The 27,775-nt window shown below is 48.6% G+C and overlaps 1 protein-coding gene across 8 annotated transcripts in view; it reads right to left on the reverse strand.

The window, feature by feature from the left end:
• Ube2u (ubiquitin conjugating enzyme E2 U) overlaps positions 1-27,775 on the reverse strand; it is a 53,660-nt gene that overhangs the window by 12,044 nt on the left and 13,841 nt on the right. For 3 of the 8 annotated variants that reach the window (XM_023561285.2, XM_063259324.1, XM_063259348.1), the window contains exons 5-9: positions 23,528-23,648; positions 17,723-17,771; positions 17,580-17,615; positions 9,308-9,396; positions 3,294-3,375 (exon numbers count right to left, since the gene is read on the reverse strand). In XM_023561285.2, the coding sequence (XP_023417053.1) occupies positions 3,294-3,375; positions 9,308-9,396; positions 17,580-17,615; positions 17,723-17,771; positions 23,528-23,648 (377 nt within the window). Of the gene's footprint in view, positions 1-3,293; positions 3,376-9,302; positions 9,397-17,579; positions 17,616-17,722; positions 17,772-23,527; positions 23,649-27,775 lie in introns of all 8 variants that reach the window. The other 5 variants (XM_003479121.5, XM_063259317.1, XM_063259334.1 and 2 more) reach the window with 2 other exon arrangements.

Raw genomic sequence — 27,775 nt, forward strand, 5'->3', positions numbered from 1 at the left:
GAGAAGGTGACTGAGACGCCGACTTTGTATCTTCCATGCTTTTTCTAGAGAAAATAGGAACTATTGGTAGAGCCTGGATGTACATTCCTTCCTGTGTCTCAACAGAAATAAACCATTTGCAGAAATATGCAGGAGAAAAGGCAACAGGAAAGGAAAGAGCCTTCGGAAGGAACACCAAGCCAACAGCTGGTTAGTGAGGACTGATGAGCTGATCACACGGCAGTGCATTTCTGCTGCTAGTAAGTAAACACCCATGGATTCAATTTTCATACAATATTCACGATATGAGTTTATAGTTCCACCTGAAAAAGGAGGCTGGGAATATTGTCTGTCTGTCTGCCTGCCTGTCTTTATTTTTTCCTTCTTTTTAATGCCCTGGGATTGAACCCAGGGCCGTTGCACTGAGCTACACATCCTCAACCTTTCATTTACTTATTTTGAAACAGGGATTTGCTATATTCTTAATATGCCCGTGCCTGGGCTTCAGATTGCAGTCTTCCTGCCTTGGCCTCCTAGTCGTGAGGTTACAGGGGTTCACCCAAACACTAGCCTCTATACTTGTTTATGACTGCACCCTAGAACTCCTCAAATGGAACCCCAATCTTTCCCTTAGAATGGACTTTAATAACGAGTGTATTGGTAAATATTGTTCTTTCCTAAATTAACGGCTCTCATATTTACTCCTAAGAGGAGGCAGGGCAGCCTGCATCTTCCACCAAACATTAACTGAGTGCCCGAGACTCGCCAGGCACTATGCACAGAAGTGCCCTGGCTGGGTTAAGGGGAGCAAGGAGGGCTGTCTGCAGGATGGGGTCTGAAGGGACAGGACGGGCCCTGTGGGGTGACTGACAGGGACTGTGGCTCCATGCGTGTGTCAGGGACAGTTTCAGAGTCCCTGAGCTGGGTCCTATGTGGCATTCGGCAGGAAGGGGAAGGGAGCAGAGGATTGGGGGACAGGGACCTGGTGATCGGGTCCCCCGCACAGCTCCCCCATCCACACTGCATCGCTGGCTGCTCTTCCCCCAGAAGCTGCAGGCTGAGCATCCATCCCGCCTCCTCGGGGGGCAGCCATGGCTGCCAGCCTCCTGCTGTCACACCTTATGTCCCAGAGTCACAAGCCCAGTGTCTTGGCAGGGAGGTGAAGCTGTTGCCAGGATGCCCAGGAGCGAGTCTATCCAGGACACCCCAGACTCCCTGCCCTCCTGCTCCCCATGCAAACCCAACCAGAGCCTAGGCTGAAAACTGTGGACAGCAGCGAATCCTCCCGCTGGGTGCCAGCAGGTTTGACACCCTTTCTGAAGACAAATTCATTTAACTGTCCCGGTGGCTTCAGGTGGAGCCCTGCTGTGTAACACATTAGTTGGAGGAGACGCAAAAAGACCGGGGAGCTGGGTGTGCAGGGCCAGTGTTCAGACGGGTCCAGCGCCTGTCCCCGGTGCCTGTCCCGCCTCTTCCACCCAGGATCCTGTTGGGAGGTTCCCAGGCTGAGGCACAGCGGGAGGAGGTGCTCAGGTCCTCGGTGACAATGATAGGAAGTGACAGGTGCATTGAGTGGGCATGGTCGGTGCAGGCAGGAGGGACACTGGCCGGGTCAGCAGGTGGAGGGGGCAGGAGGGTCCTTTCACTGCCACTGCGCGAGGAAAACGTCCTCCGCTTGCACTCTTGTGTTTCTGTTGTTAAGCAGGAGGTGTCAGAGAACGTATTGGACCCAGAGATGCACATGGCAGCGCCCCGGACACACAGACCCCAGTGCCACAGAGGTGCCGGATGTCTCTGGCCCCGCGGAGTCTGCAGTCCACTCCGTCACAGTGCGTGCACTTTGTTGAGCGTGGGTTTCCGAGCAATATCCGAACATGAATTTCACTGCTCTTCAGGGTTTTCAGTTACACTGCTGCGTACTTACCTACGGAGAAATTTATGCCACAGGAAAACGCAGAGCAACGTAAGGAGTCCTGGGCTCTGCTGTCCTTTTCTTCCTAATGAACTGCACCATTTACAAGAAACAAACGCTGTTCCATCCCAGGGCTTCTGAGTGGCCACCAGATGGCAGAAGGTGTGAGCCCGCTGGCATGACAGGGTCACCGGGCACGTGATGACCTGAACCCCAACTCCAGGGAACTGCATTTGAGAAAATGTCCTTGTGCCCGCTTGGCCCCCAGTTCCCTTCGCCATCTGCAGAAGGGACTGGGTGGGTTGGAAGTGATGTGGCCAGGCCTTTTCTAAATCGTGGATTCTGTGGGATGCTGGTGTTACATAAGGAATCGGTGATCACACAAGGGGACTGACACAGTGCTGTCAGAGGAAATCAGAAAGGAAGCCCTGTTACAGCAAAAATAACCGCGTCTAAGAAGGTTTCTTCAGCTCCAAAAGAAACTCGAAACGTGCCTTCAAGGGAAAAAAAAATGCTTGTACTCCTTCAAATTTCCCTTAATAAAAACTTTTCTTTTGCCTATAATTTATCCTGAAGGCAGAAAATATTGAGTGCAAAAGCTTCTCCCACCCAGACCCGAGGGGAAACTGTTGCAGGAGACGCTGCAGAGTGGCGTCTGGCTGCCGGGGGTGAGCGCTCCGTCTGCCACGCACCCTGGAAATCCCCGCTGTTGCTGTAGGGTCCCGGTTTCTGTTAGGAAGGGAGGGCACACTGAGAACGGAAAGTCAGCTGGAAAGTGAGATATGCGAAGTAAATGGAAAAAAAACACCATCTTTTGTTCCTTTGGCTTCGATTTTGGGTCTTGGAGGTGACGTGAGCACAGTGGACGGGAGCCCGCTGTCCAGACGCCCTCTCCTGAGAGGCGGAGCCCCTACTGCCTGCGGGGACGTGGGCCAGAGACCCCCGTCAGGGCCGCAGGGCCACGGATCTTTGTTCTCCCACAAGGAGACCACGTGAGCGTCCAGGTCCCTTCCTTCACATGGCCCTCTAAAGGGCGTCCTGATTTAGCTTTGCACTTTGACTGCAGACTTCCTCCTGGTGCGCTCTGTGAAGATCAAGAAGCCAACTGTGACAGGTAAGCATTCTCTCAGAGTCAGAGGTGGTGACAGTGACGGGTCAGTGTCAGTGAAGCGGTGTCGAGATCTCACGGCCCGCGTGTTCTCTTTGCTGAGGGCAGCGAGCAGATCCCCCTGGGTCAGCAGGAAAGAGGAAGAGGTCCTGTCCCGTGATTGTTCTGTGCCCGGGGAGGGCATGGACGGTTACGGCCAAGGGCTTCTTCTGGCCCAGGGTAACAGGAGAAGGCGGGAAAACAGACATTTCAGGTTAACAGGCAAATACTTTCAGGACACTTGGAATTCCTTACTTTGACTTCCATTCCTTAGAGCATCGTAGATCTTTCGCCTTCCATTTAGAATACTGTCCAGTGACGTCTGGGTCTTCAAGTACTGAAATTAGAGCATTAAAAAGAGAGGTAATTACACGCGGAAAATAACTCGCTTCGCACTAAGTTGGTCGCAGTCTACAGTTCAAGGCATTATGCTGTGCAGAAATCCCAGGTTCCACCCGTTCGCCATGGCGGTGAAACGCTCGCTGCTGTTTGAGTAGGGAGATTGTGACTTGGGAGCTGCTTTGCCCACACCGACATTCGCTTTTGTGTCTTGGAGGTGACGTGAGCACAGTGGACGGGAGCCCGCTGTCCAGACGCCCTTCCTGAGAGGCAGAGCCCCTACTGCCTGCGGGCAGCTCTCGGAAAAGCCCTCCAGCCTCCCACTTTTGCTTAGGACACCGTTTTCCCAAGTCAGTCTTTTCTTATTCATGTTTCTGCTACAATTCATGGCCAGGGTTGGGGTGTCACTCGGTGGCAGAGAGCATTCTTAGCATGTGTGCGGCCCTGGGTGCATCCCATGAAACACACCACAACCACACACTTGCACACACACACACACACACACGCACACACACACATGCATGCACACACACAACACACACCCAGACCTGGCTCGGGATCTTGACTTGGCTGGAGCTACGAAGACACAGGTGGATCCCTGCGTCCTTTCCTGTGCACCATCAGTCAGCTCCAATCCACATGCGGAGCCTTGGGAATCGCTTTACGTCACTGTCTCCTAGTCTGTGATTGATTGTAAGCCTTCTATCATCCATCAAGTTCACATCCAGTTTACTGAAAACCCACGGTGCTTAAAGCACTGGTAATTCTCACAGGAAATGTGATCAGACCAAACTATCAATTCACAAATCCCCGACCTATCAATTATAAATTCACAGATCCCTGACCTGTCGATTGCTCGTCCTTGTTCTGAGTTTGCAGCTGGTCTGCCAGTGCAGCCAGGCCCTCTCCTAGTCCTTCCCCTCTGGAGCATCCTGCTCTCCGGTGTTCCATTCTCCTTTTAACCTGGTGACATTTGCCACTGATAAGGGAAAACCCACTTAAAGCAATCTGTTCTATTAAACTGCATGGTTTTCAGCACAATGTTCCTGTCTCTTTTGTTTCTTTTCCTGCCCTGCACACAGATAAGCACCACCACTCGCGGGTCCCTCGGGCTCTGCTGACGCTCGCTGTGTGTGCGGGGTTTCCGTGACTCTCTTCCATTCTGCTAGCAGCGAGTGAGGGTCCCCAGAGCCCAGGCTGGGAGCTCTTTGCCTGCTTCTGGTGTCTCTGACGACAACATCACCACCGCTGTCACTGGCTCCCGGGCACTCATGAGGTGACCGCCACCCAGGACCGGGTGACAGGTGAGCGGGGCCGGAGCCGCTGAGGAATGTCTGCTCCTTGGCGATCTTCACAGCGCGTGGCCAAAACTTAAAATTTAATCTCTCTCAAATGCTATTTCCTTTGGAGGCTCCTGTTCAAGCATAATTCCTACTTCTCCCTAATTTTTTGAAATTGCCTTTCCTACATTTTACATTTAAATATATACAGCTGGCAGGCAGCTCTAATGTCTGCTGCAGCCCCGATGACATGGCCATCTTTCCTGATGGTCCCACGAGTGCCCATCAGTGACTCATTCTTCTCCTTGCTCCCCTGAAGCCCCCCACGAGGTGGAAGGGCCTCGCATCGCCTGCAGATTTCTATTTAATATTTCCCGTATTTTATCTCTGAGATTTTCCCACTCATCCTCCTCCTATCACCTGCCTGGAAATGTTTCAAAAAGATCATCACAGTACTTATCTTCCTTCTTTTCTTTGTTTCTTTTTCTTTCTTTCTTTCTTTCTTTCTTTCTTTCTTTCTTTCTTTCTGTGTCTGTCTTTCTTTCTTTCTTTCTTTCTTTCTTTCTTTCTTTCTTTTCTTTCTTTCTTTCTCTCTTTTCTTGTTTTGTTGATTTTTTTTCAGACACAATCTCATTGCATATGTCAGGCTGGCCTGGACTTCAGCCTCCTGGCTGTGGGATTACAGGTGCCCTGTGCCCTCCGCCCACTCTGGGCATCTTCTTGTCCCCAGGGCACTGTCAGTGATGCACATGAGATGTGCTCCATGCAATGCTGCTTGGGGCCACAGACCAAGGAGAGGGGCAGGAGACTCTATCTGAAGCTCCGAGTTGAAAACACAGCCTTCTGATGCTGATTCCTCCTGGGGCTGCGGGCTGCTTGCTCCCGCTCTGGGTTCTGCTGTGGTTCTCCTGGATGTCCGGGGCTGAGCCCAGCTCTCCATCCTGCTGTTCAGCTTCCTTACAGTGCACCCTGAGGCCCACAGGCACAGAAGCAGAGCTGCACGTCACCCTTCCTGCTGGGCACCCTGTCCTGAGAGTGCAGGACCCTGGGCCCCGTTAGCTGGACGTGGCACATCAGTGGCCAATAGGCTGGAGCTGCTGGTCTGACAGCTGGACACTATCTTCCCCCACCTGGTCCCTCCCTACAGTGGCCTCAGACAGCTGTCAGCTGCCTCCTGCTTCCCTGCTGGGTTGGTCCAGATGTTCCTGGTGGCTGAGAGCCACTGCACAGGGACAGAGAGTGCCCCCTCTGACACATAGATGCACGCAGGGGACACTGCTTTGTTGCCAGCTCCTAGTCAAGGGGTGGAGGTCTCTGGGTAGGATCGAGGACCCCCATGTGCAGGGCTGTTGGGTTTGTCCTGGTGACAGTAAATGGACACTGGGGAGCCTGCACAGTGGGGCAGGAGCATGCCGGGCTGAAGGAATCCTCCTCCTGGAATCTGGGCATTTCCTGTGGGGTCACATGTTGTCATTAGAGAGCTGCTGCCCACAGCCAGCTATTGGTCTGTACCAGGAATCAAACTCAGGACCTTGTGCTTGCCAGGCCGACACTTGTGCTGCTGAGCTAAATCCCTGGCCCCAAGCGTGGGTCGTTTCCCCATGCAGTTGCCTGCAGTGATGAACTCCAAAGTGGAGCTACACACACACACACACACACACACACACACACACACACACAGGACCTGCCTCAAGGTCACTTGATGGCAAGCAGGCGGGACATTGGGACAGAGACCCGGTGCCAGGCCCAACCTCAGGTTCTCATTCAGTGCTTGCTACATGCTGTACACGCTTTGGCCCATGAGGTGTGCGCCACCTTGATGGTTCTCATTTTTAGGCAGGGAACTGGGACGCAGAGCGGGTGCCAGCACAGCTGGAGAGTGGCAGGGTCAGGATCGAGCCCTGCTAATCTGGTTCCGCAACTGAGCTTCTTTGCCAACATGGTGATCTCCTGCCCACGTGTGACCTTCGTGAGTTACTTAGTTCTCCTGGTCTTGGCTTTCTTGTCCGTAAGACAGGGCGATGATATTAACGCTGCCTTGCTCCTGGGGTGGGGTACCATGCTGCACGGTAAATGTTAAATGAGTAAAAGAATGACAGAGTGAGACAGTTACAGACAGGTGTGGGTACGCGGACCTCATAAATTAGATTATGCAAGAGTAAATTAGCATTATCACGATACTGAGGTAGACTTGGGGCACAAAGTTATGGAAAACAATTAATATACAAAATCAAAATATAACTGTTCTCTACTCATAAGAGACAGTGCTTAAAAATACGCACAAGGGTTTAACAATCTTCCCAGTGATAAGAAGTTAAGTGTAGAAAATGAAGTTCCTGGAAGTGTTCCTTCTGCTTCTGAGTCTTTGAAGAAGCATTCTATAATCTACCAGCTTCGTCTTTGTTATTGCCAGGAAATTAGGCCACTGAAAAGGTAGCGCTGGGCCAAACCCAGCTGACTCCCCACAGACCAAACGGCCAGCAGCAGCGCACGGAAAGTTCTCTTTGTGATGAGGCGCTGGCTGGTTCTGAAAGAACCTGAACCGCTCTTACCCAGTCCTGTGGGGGAGGAAGAGGCAGGGAGCTTGTGCAATGTGGCACCAGGTGCTGGATTCGAAACGTCTGGAGGTCCCCAGACTGGCCGTGACCTCTATTAGCTGTCAGCTTTACAAAGAGGGGTGAGTTCTATACTGGGAGCCATACACTTGAAGATCTGGGGGTCAGAATCTTAGGAGGAAGAAACTGGCATCCTTGAGCGTGATTCTTTCCTCCCATTTTTAGTTCTTCCTTTCGGGAGAGGCGCTCCCAGCTTCCTCAGGCTCTGGGCTGTGCCTCTGCTCCTCTTCCCACTCTGGCGTTGCCAGGCGTCCTGGATGCTTGCATGCTACTCCAAAAACCACCGTCCTGTACCAACCGGCTTGTGTCTTGGTTAGAGGACCTTACCCTGAGTGGCACCCTGGAGTGTGTGGGTCACTGTGTGAGCCCCGCACCCTGCAGTCAGGGTCCCCGTGCGCCTTGCTGCCAGCCCTGGGCCCCTCCATAGCAGTGCCCGAGTGGACAGCCAGCCCCCAGCCACATACCTTTGACTAAACATTGGTGGACCCCGGGGTCTGAGATGATTACATTTTTGATGTTGGCAGTGTTTCTAAAATCTGTGACTCCAAAACACCTGAAGTGTTTTTGATCATCCATCTCTGAGTGAGGGTAGTGACTTGTGAGCATAAACCACAAACAACCAACTTCCCGAAAGAACATGTGGATTCTTCAAGGTCACTTCTCTCACCTGTGCTTTTATTTGTGAACCTTTTGCCTCATTGGGGGCCTAAACCTAGATATTACTGTCCCCTTCCTTCCTTCCTTCCTTCCTTCCTTCCTTCCTTCCTTCCTTCCTTCCTTCCTTCCTTCTGTCTTTCTCTTTCTTTTCTTTTCTCTCCTTTTCTTTTTTCTTTCTCGCTTTCTCTGTGCTGACAACTGAACTCAGAGCCCCACTCAGCCGGGCATGAATTCCGCACTGAGCCATCCTTTTTTCTTTTGAGCAGACATCCTAGGTTGCTGGCTTAGCCTTGAACCCTGACCCTCCTCAGCCCCTGGTGCTGGGTGACAGCAGGCACCGCCACATGCAGCAGTTGTGCCATGACTGTGATGCCCAGGCTGGAGCGGCCGCTTTTGCAGCACTGTAGGACAGAGCAGCCAGGTACAGAAAACATGTCTGGCTTAGACAAGAAAATGAGAAAGCAGTGAGAAACAGTGACGGTCTCTGGGCAGGACAGGAACTGAAGGGAGAAATGGTGGCTCGGGGGACCGAAGGACAAACTGCTTTGCCGTGTCTCAGACAGGACGAGCCGCTGTCACCCATAGGTGAGGCATGGGGTGTGCACGGGGAAGTGCGTTGGTAGAGCTAGGCTGAAGAAGGCACAGTGCGGGGAGCTCCAGAGAGATTGGGGTGAGGGGGCTGGGAGAAGTCATCGTGGAGGAAAGGGCAGAGGTGTCAGGGAGAAAGAAGAGAAATTGCGGCCATGTGGTGTCATTTAAATCAAGGAGAGCAAAGCCAATGAGCTGACGCGAGGAAGGTCAGAAGGCGTCCCAGAACAGGAAAGGGACACAGAGCATGCAGGTAGACCAGATGACCTACTCTGATCTGAATTAAAGGAACAGTAACCTGAGGGGCCAGGCAAGGGACCAGGAAGGTGCCTGGCTCTCCTTCTGTCTTTTTGGGTCCTGACATGTGATGGTAATGACTGATCCTTCCACTTATGAAGAGGATTGCACAGCCCTCGGGCTCAGGGCCTCTGGTTGAATTCTGCTTAATGCATCTGCGGGCTCAGAGGGGGATCGTGCCTAGAATTGAAAGGGTCCCTCCTGCTGGGAAGATTTCTTGCAGGGTGAAGGGGGTTAAGTAAACCCTGTAGGTCTAAGAGCTTCATCTTTTATTTCCTCAGTTGCCTACCCTTCCTCTGGCTTTTAATCAGACTGTAGCCCAGTACTCCACAGAGGAACTAAGTTAACAGCTGTGGGATGAAGATTGTAAGGTGCCCACGGAGAAGTCTACCGCTTTGACAGAGCAGATGTGCACTGGAAATAAGACAAGCTGAGAATAAAGAGGGGACCCATAGATGGCGAGAGGACACAGGAGAAGGCTGGGTCACCTTACATGGCCTTCTGTGGTCTTCCATGGTTTTCGACGTCGCTATTCTACACCAGGTTTTGTAGTAATCATCAAATGAGATCACTTTGGATGGCCTGAAAATGAGATAGAAAGCAGACATGGGTGGTGTGCAATGGAGCCTTCGAGAAATGTTTATCCAAGTGCACTGCTCAGGTGGCACCCAGTCCAGGGACAAGGGCTGGCGGGAAGCTCTAACTCACATCTCCAATAAATGGACCTGACAACATGCATTTCCAAAACTCTAACCCCTAACCCTAACCTCAAACTCTTACTGCTAACCTCCAATCCCTAATCTCTAACCCCTAGCCTCTAACCTCCAACCCCTAACCCCTAGCCTCTAACCTCCAACCCCTAACCCCTAACCCCTAGCCTCTAACCTCCAACCCCTAACCCCTAGCCTCTAACCTCCAACCCCTAACCCCTAACCCCTAGCCTCTAACCTCCAACCCCTAACCCCTAACCCCAGCCTTTATCCTCCAACCCCTAACCCCTGGCCTCTAACCTTCAACCCCTAACCTGTAACCTCTAACCTGTACCCATTAACCCTAACTCTAGTCCTAACCCTAATCCTAACCTAATGCATTTCTCTTAAGTAGATCCAACGTATTCATCCCACCACTGTCAACACAAATCACATAAGAGAAAATATGACCAAATGATCATTCAGTGATAATGGTAAATGTGCCCCCATATGTGTATTATAAAAATATAAAGGTTTAAGGCATCTACCTTTCATGGACAACACTGAAAAAGAACTTTAAGCAAACCATTATATTTGTAAATAGTCTCATTCTATAATAAAACTTTTCTTGAACTTTTATGTCAAATTTTAGTAAAATTATCTTTTTCCTTCCTGTTATGAAGAGAAAATAAAACCATCAGAATTGAGATTTGTTTGTCACACAGAATCTGGCTTTTTTTTTGTAGAGAGGAAAAATAGTTTTTTTCCACTACTCTTGCCTGTAGTTCTCTTTCCCTTTGCTAATGTTACTATATCCTAGAGCAGAGGGTGGGGCACATGACTGTAATCCCTGCACTTGGGAGGCTGAGGCAGGAGGACAGCCACGAGTTCAGGGTCAGCCTGGACTTCAGAGTGAGTGCTAGGCTGGCCTGAAATACACAGGAAGTTCCTGTCTCAACAAATAAAAAATGAACTGTGTCCCAAAAGGAGAACCCCTGACCTTATCAACTTTATTCTAAAGTATTAGGTTAGAACTGTAAAACAGAGCTGGCGGTTTAGCTCAGTGGCACAAGTGCCTGCTTGGCAAGCGTGAGGGTTGTGAGTTTGATCCTCGGTACCAAAAACAAACAAACAAACAACTATAAGACAGTTATCTCTTAGATAACTGTATTTCCAGGCGTTTTCACTGAAATTTTCTAAAGAGATGTTCTCAACCCTGTATAAACAAAACACAACCTAGACCTGGTGATTCTCTTCAGACGCGTGATATCTTAGATAGACAGACATCCACTGTTGGACACCTTATGTCTGTCCTCTAGTTTCAGTTTCTAGCTCTCTGGAGCATCCTGGAGTTAGAACAACATCTTTGAGTCAATTCTTAGAGGTGAACTACAGGTATCTTACGGTGAATACTTAACTCAATTTTGCACTTAGTGGGCCCGATCCAAATGTGTTACTGCAGTTGGGGTCTCCTTAAATAACAGTTGTAGACACCTAATTTTAAGACTAACGGCTTTCAAATGTGTTATTGCTCTTCCAGTCACGCTTAAATTGAAACCTGAAACCTGGTGAAGATAAATTAATCATTGCCAGCACTGACTCGGAGCCCCAGCTGAAGACCAAAGCTTGGCCTGGGGCGCAGGGCCCGAATGAAAGGCTGCATTCTGTCTCCCAGCCGAGTCCGCTGTACCCTCCGCTGTCACTTAACAGACAACAATGACCAAGAGGAAGGGAGCTGTCAGCGCAGTCTCACGAGGAAACACCCGGTGTAGTCGCCCCCCGTTGTTTTTGGTCTGTTTGAGCTGACCTGTGACCCTTCTCCTCCCAAGGGTGTCCTGTTCAGTTTCAAACTGCTGGCCTTCGGACCCTTTCTTCTCTTTCTTCCAGAATAATTAAAAATATTACCCTAAAAGGTAGAACATTAGTAGGCTTGAAGATACAAAGCAGACTGTCTTTAGGCCTTTGGGAGTCTATTTCAATTCAGTAGAGGACAGAGCCTTTAAAATAAGGGAACAGTGACTGGGGTTCACTGTCATTCAGATGAACAGCTGAATTCAGGAGGTGCACAAAAATCCATGTGTTTGTAACTTCAGCCAATAATGAGACTCTATTGAATGTTATCACGGATGTTATGAGTCCAAAAAAATGAAGGCATAATTTTAAACTGAACAGGAGAGCTTATGGCCCCACCGGGAAAGTAAGATAAATACTGGGATGAGTGAACAGAGTGGCTTTCTATATTGCACACAGAAAAAATGCCATGGGGTCCACCTAGACATTCGGGGAACGCAGTAATCCACAGATGTCTCTCTGGCAGCGAGCAGGAGAGGCTGGGGCTGAGACACAGGGGTTCTGTGCTGAAGCCAGGGACAAGAGGCGCTTGGGGTTTGGGCCTGGAATAGGGAGGAGACGCCCGAGCCGCATCGCATGGGAAGGAGGGTGGCGTGCGCGGGGGCTGCCCAAGAGGAAGCCGACAGCTACCGGAACGGTGGGAGGGGTTGGGGTTTGATGAGAAGAGGGAGGGCAGGGCAGAGTCTTGATTTAAGCAGACTCAGATTTAACTTGGGACTGATTCAATAAGCATGATGTATTGGGCAACGGCCATCCACACCCCCGAAAAAGGCAAATAAATCACAAAATCAGTGTGTGAGCAAGAGTTTTGCTGGGAAGCACTCTACGAGGTCGCTTAGCGAAGGTGTCACAGCATCAAATTCGGTCATTCGGGCAGGAGAAAATAGAGTGGGCAGAGGGGGAGCAGCGGCCAGGAGGTCAGAAGATCCATGCCGCCAGGCACCTGGCCAAGGGAGAGGCCAGGACCAAGGGGCCGAGAACTCTCCTAACGTCCAGGAGACCTGCTGCGCTGTGAGCAGAAACCCAAGTGAAACAGGAGTTTAACAGCAGACGCGGTGACAATGGGGCAGACAGGCCACAGTGACCTCTGGGTGTGTGATTGAGAAACTCGGGTGGAGAGAGAGAGATTTGGGTCGAACCCACATAAAGACTGAGGTGCAAGGCCGGTAGGGAAAGCCAGCTGCAAACGAGGCAGCGCCTGGCAGAGGCAGAGCGGAGACCAGCTCAGCGCCTGGTCCCAGGGGCCGGGAAGAGGAAGTAAAGGAAGCGCTCTCGTGGGAGCGGCGACCCCACCTGCATGGAAGCCGAGCAGTGGTCAGTCCCCGGGTGTCCGGCTGGGCCTCGCCTCTGTCAGACCACGCCTTGGTGTCTTGACTTGGACACATGACAGGCCTGGTGCCGGCTGGCCTGTGTCAAACCTGTGAGAGCTGAGCAAATCAGCTGGACTCTGCACAGCGCTTTCCCGCCCTGGGGAAGAAGCGCAGAACCTGTGCAGGCGTAGTGGGAGGCGGTGCACAGAGTCGTGGCAGGCGTCCCACAGAATCGCTGTGGAGATCCACGTCGTGGCTGGAGTCCTCACCTGCCTCTGAGAATCCTTGTCCTTTGTCTCTGAAGTCCAGGCAGCGTCCCAGCATCTTCCAGCTTGGACTCTCCCGCTTCCAGGTTACTGTGCCTCTGCAGGGAAACCCCGCCTGCTCAGAGAAGTGTCGTCCCCCTCAGGAGCAACAGAGGCCCAAACACACCTGGCTCTGTTGGGCGTCCAGTCTCGTCCCTCCGTCCCTCTGTCCCCAGCGCAGGGCTGCTTTTCCATCTACAGACTCCCCCTCTCGGCTTGGTCAGCCTGGGGACCAGCGAAGGTACTCTGCACAGGACACTCTTCGTAGAGGACACTGGTAGCCGCCCAGTAGCTGTGTCCCTGTCCCATTTTGCAGCCACCACGCAGGCAACGCCGCTGACCACCCTGGCTCCAGCTGTCCATGGGCTTTAGGGACACCGTGCTGGGGCGACGCAGCTGTGGCCCTCTGGCACAGGACCTTCCACACCGGGAGTGGCACCCCTGTGAGGCCGCCTTGCTGGTCTAGGTCCTCTGCGCTTCTGGACACACTTCCCATCCTGCTCACAAGTTTCCCAGAGAAAGCAAACCTGCAGAGATCTTTTAGTTAGGAGCAAATTCTAATAATACTGACTTTTCCTCAGACTATTTTTCTCTATTCCCATTTAAGTCTTTAAAAATTTTTCTTAAAGATATGTTGTGGTTTTCGTATAGACATATTACACATCTTTGTTACATTTTCTTTTTTTTTTTTTCTTTGCATTTGTATTTTTACCAGTACCAGGGATTGAACTCACTATTACACACTTGCAAGGCAGGCGCTTATGCCGCTGAGCTAAATCCCCAGCCCCTTGTTATATTTTCTTGTTTAAAAATTTTCCTTTTCTGTTGGTTGCTCATGAGTGAATAGAAACATAGCTGATTTAAAAATATTCATCTTGTACCTGGCATGTCTGCTAAATTCTTTTAAATTTCCAAGCTTTGTATATCCATCTGGATTTTACTGTGTACAGAAAGGTGTTATCTTTGGAATAATTTTCAGTAGTCAGGCCCGTGGACCCAGTTTTGCTTTCTGCAGTTTTACTAACCAGTGGTGAGCCACAATACAAAAATAGTAAGTGGGAAGTTTCAGAAATAAACTGTTTGCAAGTCTTAAATTGCACACGGTGTGGGGAGGCCCTGTCTGCCTGGCAGGAGAATCACCCCCTCTTCCCCAGAACCCGTGCTGCCCGGGCCAGCTGCCATGCCACCTCTGGAACCTGTGGGTTCCAACTACAAAACCTCCTCTGGTAGATGGCGCCCTTGCCCATCTACCCTTTTCCGAGTGGCCCGTGTCCCGTTAGAAGGCCTGGGTCACTCACCTTTCTTGGTCTCACCGTGTAGGCACTGTACTATCTCAGTCCTGAGAAAGGTGAATACCAACCAAGGGAGGTTTTGAGAGGTAGACAGAGCGGTAGTATACTGCCATAACTGTTCTATTTTGGTTATTAATCTCCTACTGCATTTAATTATTTTTTTTGTCTTTTTCTTTTTTTATTGGTACTGGGGATCAAACTCACGACCACACACTTGCAAGGCAGGCGCTTATGCCGCTAAGCTAAATCCCCAGCCCCAACTGCATTTAATTTATAAATTTAACTTTATCGTGGGACTGTATAGGACAAAGCAAGATACCATCCAGGGTTTGGCACTGTCTGCAGGGATGGGTCATCCCAGTTGTCAACTTGACTGCTCTGGACATGCCCAAGGGATTAGTAAAGCACGCGGTGGGTGTGTCTGGGTGGGCCATGGGGGTGTGACCTTGGGGACTCTATCTGGCCCCTGGCCCCTTCCTCTCTGGCTCTTTCCCTCTCACTCTGGTGACTTGCCTCCACTATTCCACATTTGCACTGAATTCAGCTGACCATGGATTGAAAGTGCGGGAATCATGAGCTGATGTCAGCTAAGCTGTGCATCACAGGTATTCGGTCACGGTGGTGAGAAGCTGATCCAGACAGCAGTTGCAGCTCCACTGTGAATCTTGGAACCAGGGGTACTTAGCTTTCTGAGCTTTGACTGTCTCCTTTTCTTCCCTTGGTTGTCTGGCAACCAGCCCTCCTCTCTGTCTCTGCCCTTGGCTTTGTGCAGCAGCTCCACATACTCCTGTTCCAGTTGCCCCGGCATTTGTGATTCAGGATGTTGAAGGGTCTTCCTGAGGGCTGTGCTGTGGGCAGCCTGCTCCTCCTATCTCCACACTTCTGCACGAGCTCTTCCCTCTGCCTAGAAGGCCTGCTTCCCTATCCTCAGCTGAGCTTCTAGTCTGCCTGTAGGGACCACCTTGCATCACCTCTGTCTTAATTATTCTTCTCTCTTGTTGTTGAGACAAAATACTTGACACCCAAAATTAGGGAAGGGAAGGTTAATTTCTTATAGGTTGGAGGTTTCAGTCCATACTCAATTGGCTCCAAGGCAAAATGACACAGCTGAGGGGCAGCTGTTCATGGCAGCCACAAACAGCAAGCATGAACTGCCAAGAAAAGAGAGAGACACGTCTTCTTCCCCTCCATAACACTGTATGCTGGCTCCACGCCTGGTGGGGCAGTACTCATAGCACCAATCCCAGTGCCAGACAATGAACCAATCACAAATGCCAGGCTCAGCTGCGTCCATGATTACATTTGGCTCGGGGGCCATCTGAATGCAAACCATAACAGCCTCCTGTGAGGCTGGGCCTCACAGGCCCCCACTAGTCCTCCAGGCCTTGGGGAGATGCTTTCCCCTTTCCTCCTTCTACCACAGTAGTTATGCAACATGGTGGTAAACTGGCATGGCCCAGGAAAACACTGCATGGCATTTGAAAGGGATCCAGAGATAGGTGAATTGGTTCTAAAGGAAACCTAGAAAAAAAAGCCACAGGGAAGAAGTGTCTGTTTAATGTGGCTCATTTTGAATGTGATTCAGTCTTAGCATTCCTTGGACTCATCCTTAGCCACAATCCCAACGCTTGCCCTGTGGGTTCCAACCACAAAGCCTCCTCTGGTAGATGGCGCCCCTGCCCTGGTGCCCCATGGCACTGGGTTCAACCTGCCTCCCTCACTGTCCCCTTGAAAACAATCTTTCTCTACAGTGAGAATCTCCTGAGGTCTGGGCTGTGTGTCCAGTGCCAGGGCGCAATGTCTGGCACAGGACATGAGTCGTGAACGCACGTGAAATCTGTGAGTAAAGTGCCTGTGCTGTGGCTGCCACCTGCACACAGCCTACTGTGGGTCATGGGTGATGCCCCAGGCAGTGGGCATAAATGTGAGTTTCCTGCAGTTACTGAACATCACTGAGGCCCCTTGATTACGTTCTGTGCATCAGGCAGACTCTGCCGGAGTCGTGTTGTGTCTTTTGGATTCCAGTCCCACGGCTGCACCCCAGAATGCGCTCCCCCAGCCAGCCCCGTTCTTCCAGTGCATGGCCAAGTTCTCCCCCACAGTGTCGGAAGGCCTCGAGGCAAGGGACAGTGTCTCCCCAGCTGGCCTCTGAAGGACCTCGGTGTGAATTCTCTATTCTGAGCTCTACCTCAGAATGAATGAGGGGCGAGCATCGGAATTCACAGGCCCACGAGTCACAGTCCGATGGGACTCTCCTTGGGGCAGGGTGACACTGATATACAGCTGTGCCAGCCTAACTGAGTGCCACCCACGGGCTCTGCTCAGAGGCTGAACACCAGAAATCCAGCCTGATTCTGAGCTCCCATGTCCTCGGCTGGGTGTAGGAGACTGGCTGTGGGGTGCTCTTCTGACCCAGCCTACTCAGTAGCCAAGGCTGTCCTGGGCCTTCCTGTGCTGCAGTGAACAAGACCACATGTGGAAGGCGAGCTGCTGTTCCAGGCACCTCCCCGTCTCACAGAGGTGAGAGTCCACACACCGGGCGGTATGCATGCCAGGTCGCCTTTGTGCCAGGCTGGGTAAGCGTTCTGACTGCATTGGCCCGTTCGGGGGCCGCCTGGTGGCCCCCTAACAGGTTGGGCATCATCGTCTCACAATCCTGCCACCCTGTTTGGCACTCAGCTGCCTGACTTCACTGGCATGGGGCCAGGCAAGAAGTGTGTGCTGAGTCAGGAGCTGTCTCAGATCTCACTGCCACTCAGCCCAGCCCCCGCTGGACCAAGGGAAGAAGCCGGATGGAAGGGCCCGGGAAGTCAGTGCACAGACCCCACCCGAGACTCCAGACCCACATCCTGGTCAGGCGGGCATGGTGGCTGCATGGTCATGGTCTCCCCGGGTGTGCCACAGCTTCAGCCTCACTGTCACTGCTTTCCAGCAGAACCGTATCTGCTCCCAGACTGCTTGGGAGTTTCACAAGCTATTTTCTTCTTCCAAAATAAAATTATAAAATCATAGACCAGCTCAGGGAGTTACATTCAATTTAAATTCAATAGCGAGGGGCTGGGGATTTAGCTCAGCGGCATAAGCGCCTGCCTTGCAAGCAGGCAGTCGTGAGTTCGATCCCTGGTACCGATAAAAACGAAAAAGATAAAAAAAATAAACAAATAAATAAATAAATAAATTCAATAGCGATAATTCCATACTTTCCATACTTCCTGAAGACAACATTTAAGAAAGGTATTGTGAGAGAAGCAAAGATCCATGTCCTGTGATGCCCACGTCCTGTGACGGGTCCCGCAGGTTCAGCGGTAAAGCACTTGCCTGGCATTTGCATGGTCCTGGGTTCTGTCCTCAGTGCTGTAAAAAACAGGTAAAATGTAATTAGTATAGAAAATGTAGGCCATTTAAATCAATAATGCTTTAGGTGAATGAATCAACAGAGACATTTATAAAGGAGAACTCACCTGACGAGCTCCTGCGAGTATGTAGGGAACACGGGGTAGCTGTCTGCCGCTGCAAAGAAAATGCACAGAAGGGCCCGCATCACTTGGAGATCACTTGTACGGCTCTGTACACACTCTTCCCAAAGCCTCAACAAAATGGTAATAAAAGAATAAGAACAAGGGGCTGGGGATTTAGCTCAGTGGCATAAGCACCTGCCTTGCAAGCAGGTGGTCATGAGTTCGATCCCCGGTACCGATAGAAAAAAGAAAGAAAAAAGTGAAAAAAAAAAAAAAAGAATAAGAACAAGGTGTAAAACTTCAAGGAGAGCAAAAGAAAGATGACAAGAAAAACTTTCAAGATAGAAAGCAGATGTCAGGTGCTAACTGTTGCAGCGGCTTAGGACCTGAAAACTGAGCTACATGATCAGGAGCCCAGCGAAAGCAACGGATTTGCACCTGAGAGGCCAAGGAGACCTCAGGACTGAAGGTGGCACTGAACCCCAAGACAGCACGGGAGGCGGAGTGCAGGCCCCAGGGCCTTTGCACTTACACCGTGGAACAGCAGGGTGTCCAGACAGGGAGGGGGACTGAGTCAGAGACACTTAGGATGGAGAGCACTGGGGAAAGGGATGTGTAAGGGACAGAAAGCAGAAGAAATCAAGTAAATCTGCTGGTTCCTGACCTCTTTCCTTGGCCAGCATGTTTCTCCCTGTCTGTGACTCTGTCTCTGCCCCTCCCCCTCCCCCTTACCTGCCCCTGCTCCTGTCTCTGTCTCTGTCTCTGTCTGTTTCTTTCTCTCCTCTGACTGAGAGATTGACTTAGCCCTGGCAAGATGGTCTGGTTTTCACTAATTCATAATGAAACAAAGCTGTCCAGAGGCCGGCCCATCATGAGAAGCCATCATGTCCAGGCTATGAATGACAAAAGTCCTCAGACACTGGAGCAAAGTAATGCTCATGAAATCCAGCAACTCAAAACAAATAAGGAATGAAACAGGAAACAGAAATACATTTTTCTAAAACCCTCCCTGAATATGCAACAAAAATTAAGAGAAATTGTAAAGCTAAATGATACACTCAGTTTGGAGACCAGGAGAAGATAGATTTCAAAAATCAGAGGATCTGATCAGTAGCTCTAACATCCAAAGGGCAGGAGACTTAGAAGAGCAACAGGGAATGTTGATGGGGGAAGAAATCCTACTGAGGTATTTCCTGGAACCAAAGAGGAAGAGTTGAGATTTTAATTGTCAGATGCTCAATAAGATGTAAGCAGGAAAACCAACACAGAGATTGAGAAACATCAAGGAACTTTAGGTCACTGGAAATCAAGGGACAATTTTTAAATGTCCAGAAGGAAAGAATAAATCACACGCGAGGAGCTGGGCGTCTGAGGACTGTCAAACCTCTCAAAAGCAGCCTTAGGAACTACAGGCAACAGTGTTTTCAGATCTCTGAAAAAACCATTATGTCCAAACTAAAATTTATCCAAACCACAAGCACAGGAGAATAGAATGAATGCATTTTTAGGCATGCAAAGTAGTAACGACTTAGCTGGTGGCTGCTTGGACATCCCTGGAGATGGAGCCCAACACACGCAGGGCAAATGGACCAGGAGAAGCTGGGGCAGATGAAAGGGCCAACCAGCTTCATTGGGGGACAAATGCCAACTTGCAGCAAAGAAGGGGGACCACTTGCCATGGTAATGGGGTGGGAATGGACAGACAAAGTGTGGGTCCAATACCAGGAGCTGTTTCATGGTGTGGTTAGAAAGTTCGGGGATGAACCGAGGGTAGATATACAAAATCCAAGGGAATGAGAGCAAGCCATTGGTGAGGAAAAGAGCAATCACCCCTCATGGCCTGAGCGGGACAACTCTTCAAAGTCAGTTTTGATGTAGCCACTGTGTAACCCCTGGGACATAAGCCCAAGTCCAGTGGACCCACCTTTTACTCTTCTACTGTAGATTTATACTTTAACATTATCATAACTGGCCATACATCTTGATACCTTTCTCTGAGGGACACAGGAAACAATCTATGTGTTTACCCACTTGGTATGACTATGGTGTGTACATATGTGAAAAACTGTCAAAGTGAGATTTAGATCCACCTCTCTGCTCCTGCTAACTAGTTTTGCATATATTTATCCAAGCGTCACAGAGGGTCCAATATACCCATATCACTCCAGGGTTTGTTTGTTTGTTTTTTTAAAGTTTTATTTTGATTTTTCTAGTAGAAGTAGCCCATTTCAGTAAAATGAAATGAACATGAAAAACCACATTTGCCAGTTTTGGAGGAGGTCAAAAGTGAATCAGGTTACTCATGTGTGGATGATGAAGATGATCTATTATGGCAAAATACATGCCTTCATAACAGAAGAATGGTGTAGGTGTATGATGATGCTGACTTTGACATTGGCCATGTAAGCCAAAGTTCCTGTGACTGTGGAATAGACTGAGAATCACCTGACACAGATACACAGGGAATCCAGACCTCCAGATCCAGATGATGAAGAAAACAGCACTGTGAGTACATCTTTGACTAGTTGAAATGTTTCAAAATGGTCATGCAACCAAATGGAATGATGCAATGTTAGAACTAGGTCCAAAAATAGAGTGAAGGTTTTGGGAGGGGTGAAATATTATTGAACTGAATGCCAGCACTGCTGTTTAATGTCAGAAATGGTAACAGGTGAAATGCTACAGGATGTTATAAAATACACAAAGACTGAAATACAAGTAAAACATTCTGTATGCCCCAATAGCCACAATAAAAATGTATTTATGATGACACCTTATTAGAAGAACTAGAAGCACTCATAGGTCTGGTGTACTTAGCAGGGATTTCTCATAGTAGTTGCAGGAATGTGACAGACTTATGGAAAAGTGATGGTTCAAAATATGGCATAAAACTTTATGCTCTGGTACATGAAAGCCTTATCTTTCTTTTAATTTAGGCATTTATCTTGCAACTCAGCCATCAAGCTTTTATTTGTATGGTAATGAACCTAATGATGTGAACAGACTTGCTGCTTCCATCTTCCAAACTAACTGGAATGTGACAGTAGACAATTGAGTTTCCTGTTTCCAATTATGTTACATTTGCTAACAGAGCACAACTTGACCAGTGTAGGACTGTGCTCAGGAACAAAGCAGAATTCCAAAAGAAATGTTCCAATTTCAAAACAGTGAGTAGTATAGCAAAATCTTGGAATTTCAGAAACATATGACATTGGTCTTGTATATAGCATAAAAAACCAAACTGAAATTGCTGATGTCTGCATTCCACCATAATAGAAATCCTGACAGGGAAAACTTAACAAAACAGATGCCTGAGATGGAGACTTTCAACAACAAAACCGAATGTGGAGTGCATGTTGCTGAGTTATGCAGCAGCTGTGATGTCACTTGAAACACAAAGCACTGGCCAATGGCTGTGTTTCCTCAATCCTAAACATGTGTGGCATAAATTGTTTGATAGTTTCCCAAGAAAACAGCACGTGTAAAATATCACAGAGAGATTTTCTTAGAGGACTGGGACTGCAGCTCCTAAGAGCTCATTCACAGCAGAGGAAAAACAAGATGTTTCTGCTCAGGGATCCACACAAAAGGCTGTGGAGCACATGGGAGAGCTGACCAGTGGACAGGCAGGTGCAGCACCACAGGGACCTATGACGACAACAGGAGAACAGAAAAGATATCAACTGTGCCCTGGAAGAAAGGACAGGAAGATGTATGTGCTCCAGTGCGATGCTTGGGTATGGACATGCACTCGCCATGTGAGAGGACGGCCTGGGGTGTGACATTTAGAGCAAGGCTTATTTCTGTGGTAGACCTTTGCGTTTACAGTTCACATGGGTTTTTATTTCTGATGTCATCTTTAGGTTTTGTCAGCAAGTACACAGCTGAGGTGAAAATGTTGATATCTATTCTACATGCACGACACACATTAATAATATTTGGGTGATATTTTATGCTTCTGTTAACTACACACTGTAATATAATGAGAACAGCAGGACCACTGAGATGTCAGGTACGTCCTACAAAAAGTCCAGGAAAGCAAAAGACACGCGCTGTCAGCGTAAGCGATATGGGTGTGTGGACCGGGCTGTTGTCGTGTGTGCAGATGCCTTAGGGGCAATAATTAAAGGAAAGATTCTTTTGGTAGAGTGCTATTAGTATTTTCAGGTAGTTAGTATGGAAATTTATTTCTGATGTTCTTTTTTAGACTTTGTACACCAAAAACCAGCCAATGTTGAAAATTTCTATGCTTTTTTTAATGAACACTCAATGAATATTAAAAATGCAATACTTCACTTTTTGTGATATTTTTCCTGTCAAGTGCTGATTGTTTAATAGAACCCTGAAGTTAAAATTAATAATTCATCAGTAGAAATAAAGAATAAACATAGCCTAGACCCCTGTTTACGCATCTTGATGACAGAATTAGCCTCATGCTCTCAGGGCAGTGAGGTCAAGGAGGGGGAATGTGGTGGCAGTGGCGGCAGAGAGGGATATCTTTGTGCTTCATAGGACACAGCTTCTGGACAATGCTAACTTGGAAACCTCAGAAACATGAGGAGCATAACCTTGGAGAGGTGGAAAATGGCCCAAGAAACTGCTGAACGGTGCTGTATCCAGGGGCAGGTGTGGGCTCCCGGGTCCGCTCCACTGCCCTGACTCCTGTGGTTTGCCTTTGATGCTAAACACTGCTGTTGCTTTGACAGAAACAGATACTTAACGTTCTTAGGTAAGACTAGCAACTTGGAGCCTTTGCTAAGGGGTTACTGGGTTGCCTGGTGTCTGAAATACAACTAAGAGACAGAGTTTTTTAACTCCAGCAAGCAGATCTTTATCCCAAAGGACATGTCCCAGTCAAACTTAGAACCTCAGTATTTTGGGGTGCTGCAAGGAATGGGATGTCTCTCACAACACTGAAATGTTGTTACTAACACTCACGTGCTTTAACAGTGGGCAAAAACCACTGGACTTGGTTTGTATCAGATCCAAAAGTTCCATGGAGGAGAAGCAACTGAACTTAGCCTGACTGGACAGGCCAAGCTGATGGACTGAGGGGGTCCTGGGAGGAGAATGGAAAAGAGAAAAGAGAAATCCAAGCAGAGAGGCACCAGAAGGGACAAGGGCCGCTGGTCGGCTAATGACAAGGTGTGCTGGCGGAGAAAGGCCAGGCTGGACAGGAAGAACCCGGTCCCTCTGTCACCTGTGGGAAGCCCCTCTGGGCTCTGCCAGCCATAGAGAGAACACGAGAGAGCTGGGGATGCTGGAGTTCAGCTGGCAGGACACCAAGAATCAGAAAACCACAAGATGACAAAGCAGAGAAACTCGTTTCCTGTGCTGTTTTCACAAGGACGATATCAGAAGAAATATGCTGGGACGGAATGTTCTAGAAGAAAACGCTGACTGCTTTGTTAATCAAAAGGAAAATGGGCCATGGCCGTATCAGATATTGAGGGTACCGCAGAGAGAGTCAGGAAATAACCACGACAGACGTGATTATCTGTCCCATGTCTCATGGGCACTGTGCTGTGATGGGTAGATGGGTTTCCCTGGGCACTGTCCTCTCATGGATAAGCCATGTGAAGATTCTGAGCGTAAGATCTTTTGATGGCCTTGCAAAAGAGGATCCCACAGTGATTTGTTGACAAAAAGTTACAGTAGAGAGGTCTTCGTACCATTTCAACATTGAAAATGCATACTGAAAGTCTTAAGATACTCCCTTAGAGAACGTTTATTTGCTAGATCGTTTGTTTAGTAAACATGCTTAATGTATCCATGATAACTCCCAAATAACAAGCAGGCACTTCTTACGCGGTAATGATCTCTGGAAGAGTCTTTGAAGCACTATTTGGTACACATATGGGTCTTCATTCAGCATTTGGGCTGCTTCCAAATTCACTGGATTTTCCATCACTGGATTAGAAAGCATTGCCTAAAAGAAAACACAGCCAACAGACAAGTGTTTAAAGAAAGCGTTGTCTTGTAGTAAAAAGACAAAGCAACTCTTGATGAGCATTTATTAAATGTCTACAATGTGTGGACCTAGAGAGACGAGAGATGACACACGCTCTCCTCTCAGGACATGCTTGATCCGTCTTGGTTTTATACCATGTAGTCCTAATGAAATACTTGGATCAAAACAAGTGAAAAGTTTTTCCCTTATCATTCCTCCCTATCACAGCAATTTAAACTGGATTATATGTAAAAACAACTAAATGTTAGGGAACAGAGAGACATCCCCACTATACAGGTTAAGAAATAAAGCGTTTTTACTGGACAGCGCCTCAGATCCTGGATAAACAAAGACGGACTGAGGCCGCTGGAGGCTCCACGTGTGCAATGGTTTTCTGTTGCTGTGGTAACCGATGGCCACACTCAGCAGCTTAACAACATGTCGTCTCACAGCTGGGCAGGCAGCAGACCTCTGACAGTGGGACGAGTTTCTTTTCCAGCTTTAACAAGGCTGAAATCCTGTTCTCATCAGGAGTCGTGGGGAAGACACAGTACTGGGCGGCTGCTCGGGTTCAGCTGCTTGTGGCTGCAAGGCTGAGGACCTGGTCTCTTCTCTGGCTTGTCGCTAGGGTCCTCCTGACCTGAGGCCCACCTCCAGGCTTTCACCCACACCCAAAGGACTTCAGAGCCTCCTCTGCTGGCTGCTCTGGCATCTCCTTCCACCACTCCCCTCTCCTCCCACGCCGTGGCTCCTGATCACTGCAGGCCACCTGCACGGTGCAGACGACCTTCCTGCCTCAAGGTCGGCTGATCAGGGACCAGAATTCCATCTGCTGGTCTTTCACAGTGGCACCTGGATCAGTATTCAGATGAACACAGAGGACAGGGTTTGGGGGACTCTTTAATGTTTCCCCTATATGTGGCATCTAAAAAGATGACAAGAGGCAGGAGATGAGGGAGGGAGGGGGGAAAGGGGCAACTAAGTGATAAATGTGAGCAAACTGTATTACAATACTGCACCCCCAAAATGTGAAACTGGGGGGAAGGTGGGACATGGAGGAGGGGGTGAAATGACCGCTGTACCTCGTGTGCACAGATGAACCTGACAAGGCAAGAGCCATTGTCTTTCTAACGAATGAGGAAGTATGGAAACGAATCACCTCTCGCAGGATCTGTGATCCTGGACCAAGCAGGGACTGCTGATGAGCAAAAATAATTCTGCGAGACGGTGATTTACAGGGAGGGGTTCCATGGGTCATGAGCTTAATTTGCCCCGAGATTCTGAGGCAGATGGCCGTGGTCATGTTTGTGAACAGAAGCAAAATTTTGCCAAATGCTTCTGTTTGTGAACCGAATTGTTTGCAAACAGAAGTGTTTGTGAGCTGAGGTATTACTTGTATCTGGCACCTCAAAATTATTTTACCCCAGTATTTTGAACATTAGAGGTTATAACATAAAACTATGTAATATCATTAAAACTACTCCTGTATGTATTCCTACTGTGATACCTCAGAGTAGGTGCAGGGAAAATTGTGGCATAAAGGCTACGGAAGTTACGTAGCTAATGAAAGCAATCATCCGACATCTGATGTTTCAAAAGCAACCAGTGTTTTCTGCTGTTACATGTTTTCCTGTTTGGAAAACACATTTGGACCATATTTCCCCAAATATTGTAATTGTTTAAATTAAGGTTCAGTGCAGGTTTGCACTAAGCCTTTACAAGCGGGTGAGGAGCGGATGAAACTTAGCTTCAAGAGCGAGTGTGTTCCTGGCTGGAGAGGCAGCCGGCTGGAGAGACATCCAGTGAGGAGCATGTAACCATCTTCTCATGAGCCGTGCGCCTAAGACCAAGTTGGATGGTGTATGCACTGTCTGTGGATTTGAGAACTTATGAACTGGTACACAGGTCTGTATTAAATGCTTAAGTTAGATGCCCCATTAAAATTATAAAAATGAAAAGGTCCAACTGTTAAGTCAGCCATCTGGTAGTATGAAATACCAAAAATCCAGAAGACAAAGGGAACGATCTGAAGCTTCAGTTAACAACTACACCAGAAGATACATTTTGTGATTTCTAATTAATTATGGCCCATACAGTTGGGATTCCTTCTGCAGACTGGTGTTGATGTTTACATTTGCTTTCTAGGTGAAATACAGGTTTCCAAAGAGATTACTGACACATTTTGGTGGAGATGGTTAAAATATTTTAAACAGTTTCTCAAGTACCATCTGCTTGAGAAACAATATGACAGCCAGAAATGTGTCTTACTGATTGTTCAAAAGGCAGCAGTGGGGAATTGTGCTCTCTACCTGCGGGGTCCATCCCACAGGACACCAGCCACAGGGGGCGATGTCAACTGCTTAAACAAAGTGGACAGCTCAGCCCCTTGGTAATCCTAGCCCATGTCCAGGCTCAGTGACCACGTGAGATTGACTAGCGGCTACTACATGGACAGTATGACAGTGGACAATGGCCGTGTCTGTTAGTACAGAACATTCTATGGGGCAGATGTGAGCCCCAGAGAATTACTAAGTAACCATTGAGACAGTGATGGCAGCCAAGTGGAAATGATTGGAGATAAAATGTTAAGGTATATATATTATATACAAATTCCACTGAGTATATATAAAATATATATTAAGATAATATATGACCATAGTAGACATAGATATATTAAATTCTCTCTCTCTCTCTCTCTCTCTCTCTCTATATATATATATATATATATATATATATATATATATATATCCTCTAGAGCTGTAAACCCAAACTCAAACTCAAAGCCAAGTCTGGACAGTTAAGTAACGCTCAGTCCACTTCTCCCTCAGATGCCCACCTATTTCACATAGTTTGCACATATCGATAGATAGAAGGATGATGGTAGATGGATGGATAGGTACAGATATATGCACTAAAACTGCAATAAAGTAAAAATCCATCGTTTCTTTAATCTAGCACCTGCTGATGCCACTTGGGTAGGTTCTGGGGGCTCAGAGATGAACTGGATCTGTTTCCTCGGGCGGTGCCTGGCAGGAGACGGTGGTTAAGGGAGTGGATTCATACTCAGGAGTCTGCGCTGGGTTAAAGCACGCGCTGCGTGGAGACAGAGCCGGACTGCGAGGCAGGAACTGGAGCCTCTCGAGCCCAGATGGGAGATGCTGACTGTGGGCCTGCGACAGAACTTGGACTCGATCCTGCAGCTCACGAGGGAACCAGCAACCAATTTGAAACAGAAATCCAGGGCAAGACCATAGGGAAGAGCTAATCATGGCAGGGATGGGGTTTTCTTTAAGGGCTGCCAGGGATTTTCTTTTCCGTTACTGTGAAAACCATCTGGGAGTCGGCATGCTTGTCTCATTCACACCCCCAAAGTATGCAGAAAAACACAAACTGTGCATGTCACCTCCTGGCTTTCCGTGATGCCTGATGATGCTTCTTGGTCGCTATGAATACTGTGTCAATGGCAAAAACAACCGAAGCCAATCAGAACTCCTGTGAGTTCTTTCCTTGCAGTGGGCGTTGATTAAGGACTTCATGTGCACTGATTAATGTCATTCTCACTCGACACACAGACGACTGTTAATAATGCCCTCATCTTGTTGCTAAAGGAGGGAGGCACTGAGCAGAAATGTGTCCAACAACACAGAAGAGTGCCTGCCTGGCAAGCACAAGGTCCTGAGTTTGACTTCCACTACCAAAAAAACAAAAAACAAACAAACAAACAAAAAAGTCAAGCGGAAGAAACTGAAGTCAAACAATCTACTGTAAAAACTACTGCATTTTGCTTTTATTATATTATTCTATAATTCAAAATAGTCACCAGGTCATTCTCTCATTGTTTTTGGGACATTCAGTGTTACTGTTTTAGGGCAGATTCTAGTTCAGGAGGAATAGGTAGGAGCATTTCCCAGCTTGAAAGGGTGCAAAAGACCCATTCCAGATGCCCAAATATCAAACTCACTTCTCCAGAGAATTGCTCAGAGCTGTCCTGGAATATAGATAGCGGCTCCACACTTCTTAGCAGGATGAATGAGTGAAGGGGGAATTGGACTCTGAACCTATTTAAAAGATTCCATTCTATTCAGTATCCTAAGATGACTGGTCAT

This window comes from Cavia porcellus, unplaced genomic scaffold, assembly GCF_034190915.1.
Source record: "Cavia porcellus strain 051 isolate PalLab524CR breed Dunkin Hartley unplaced genomic scaffold, mCavPor4.1 scaffold_1, whole genome shotgun sequence".
Taxonomy (NCBI): domain Eukaryota; kingdom Metazoa; phylum Chordata; class Mammalia; order Rodentia; family Caviidae; genus Cavia; species Cavia porcellus.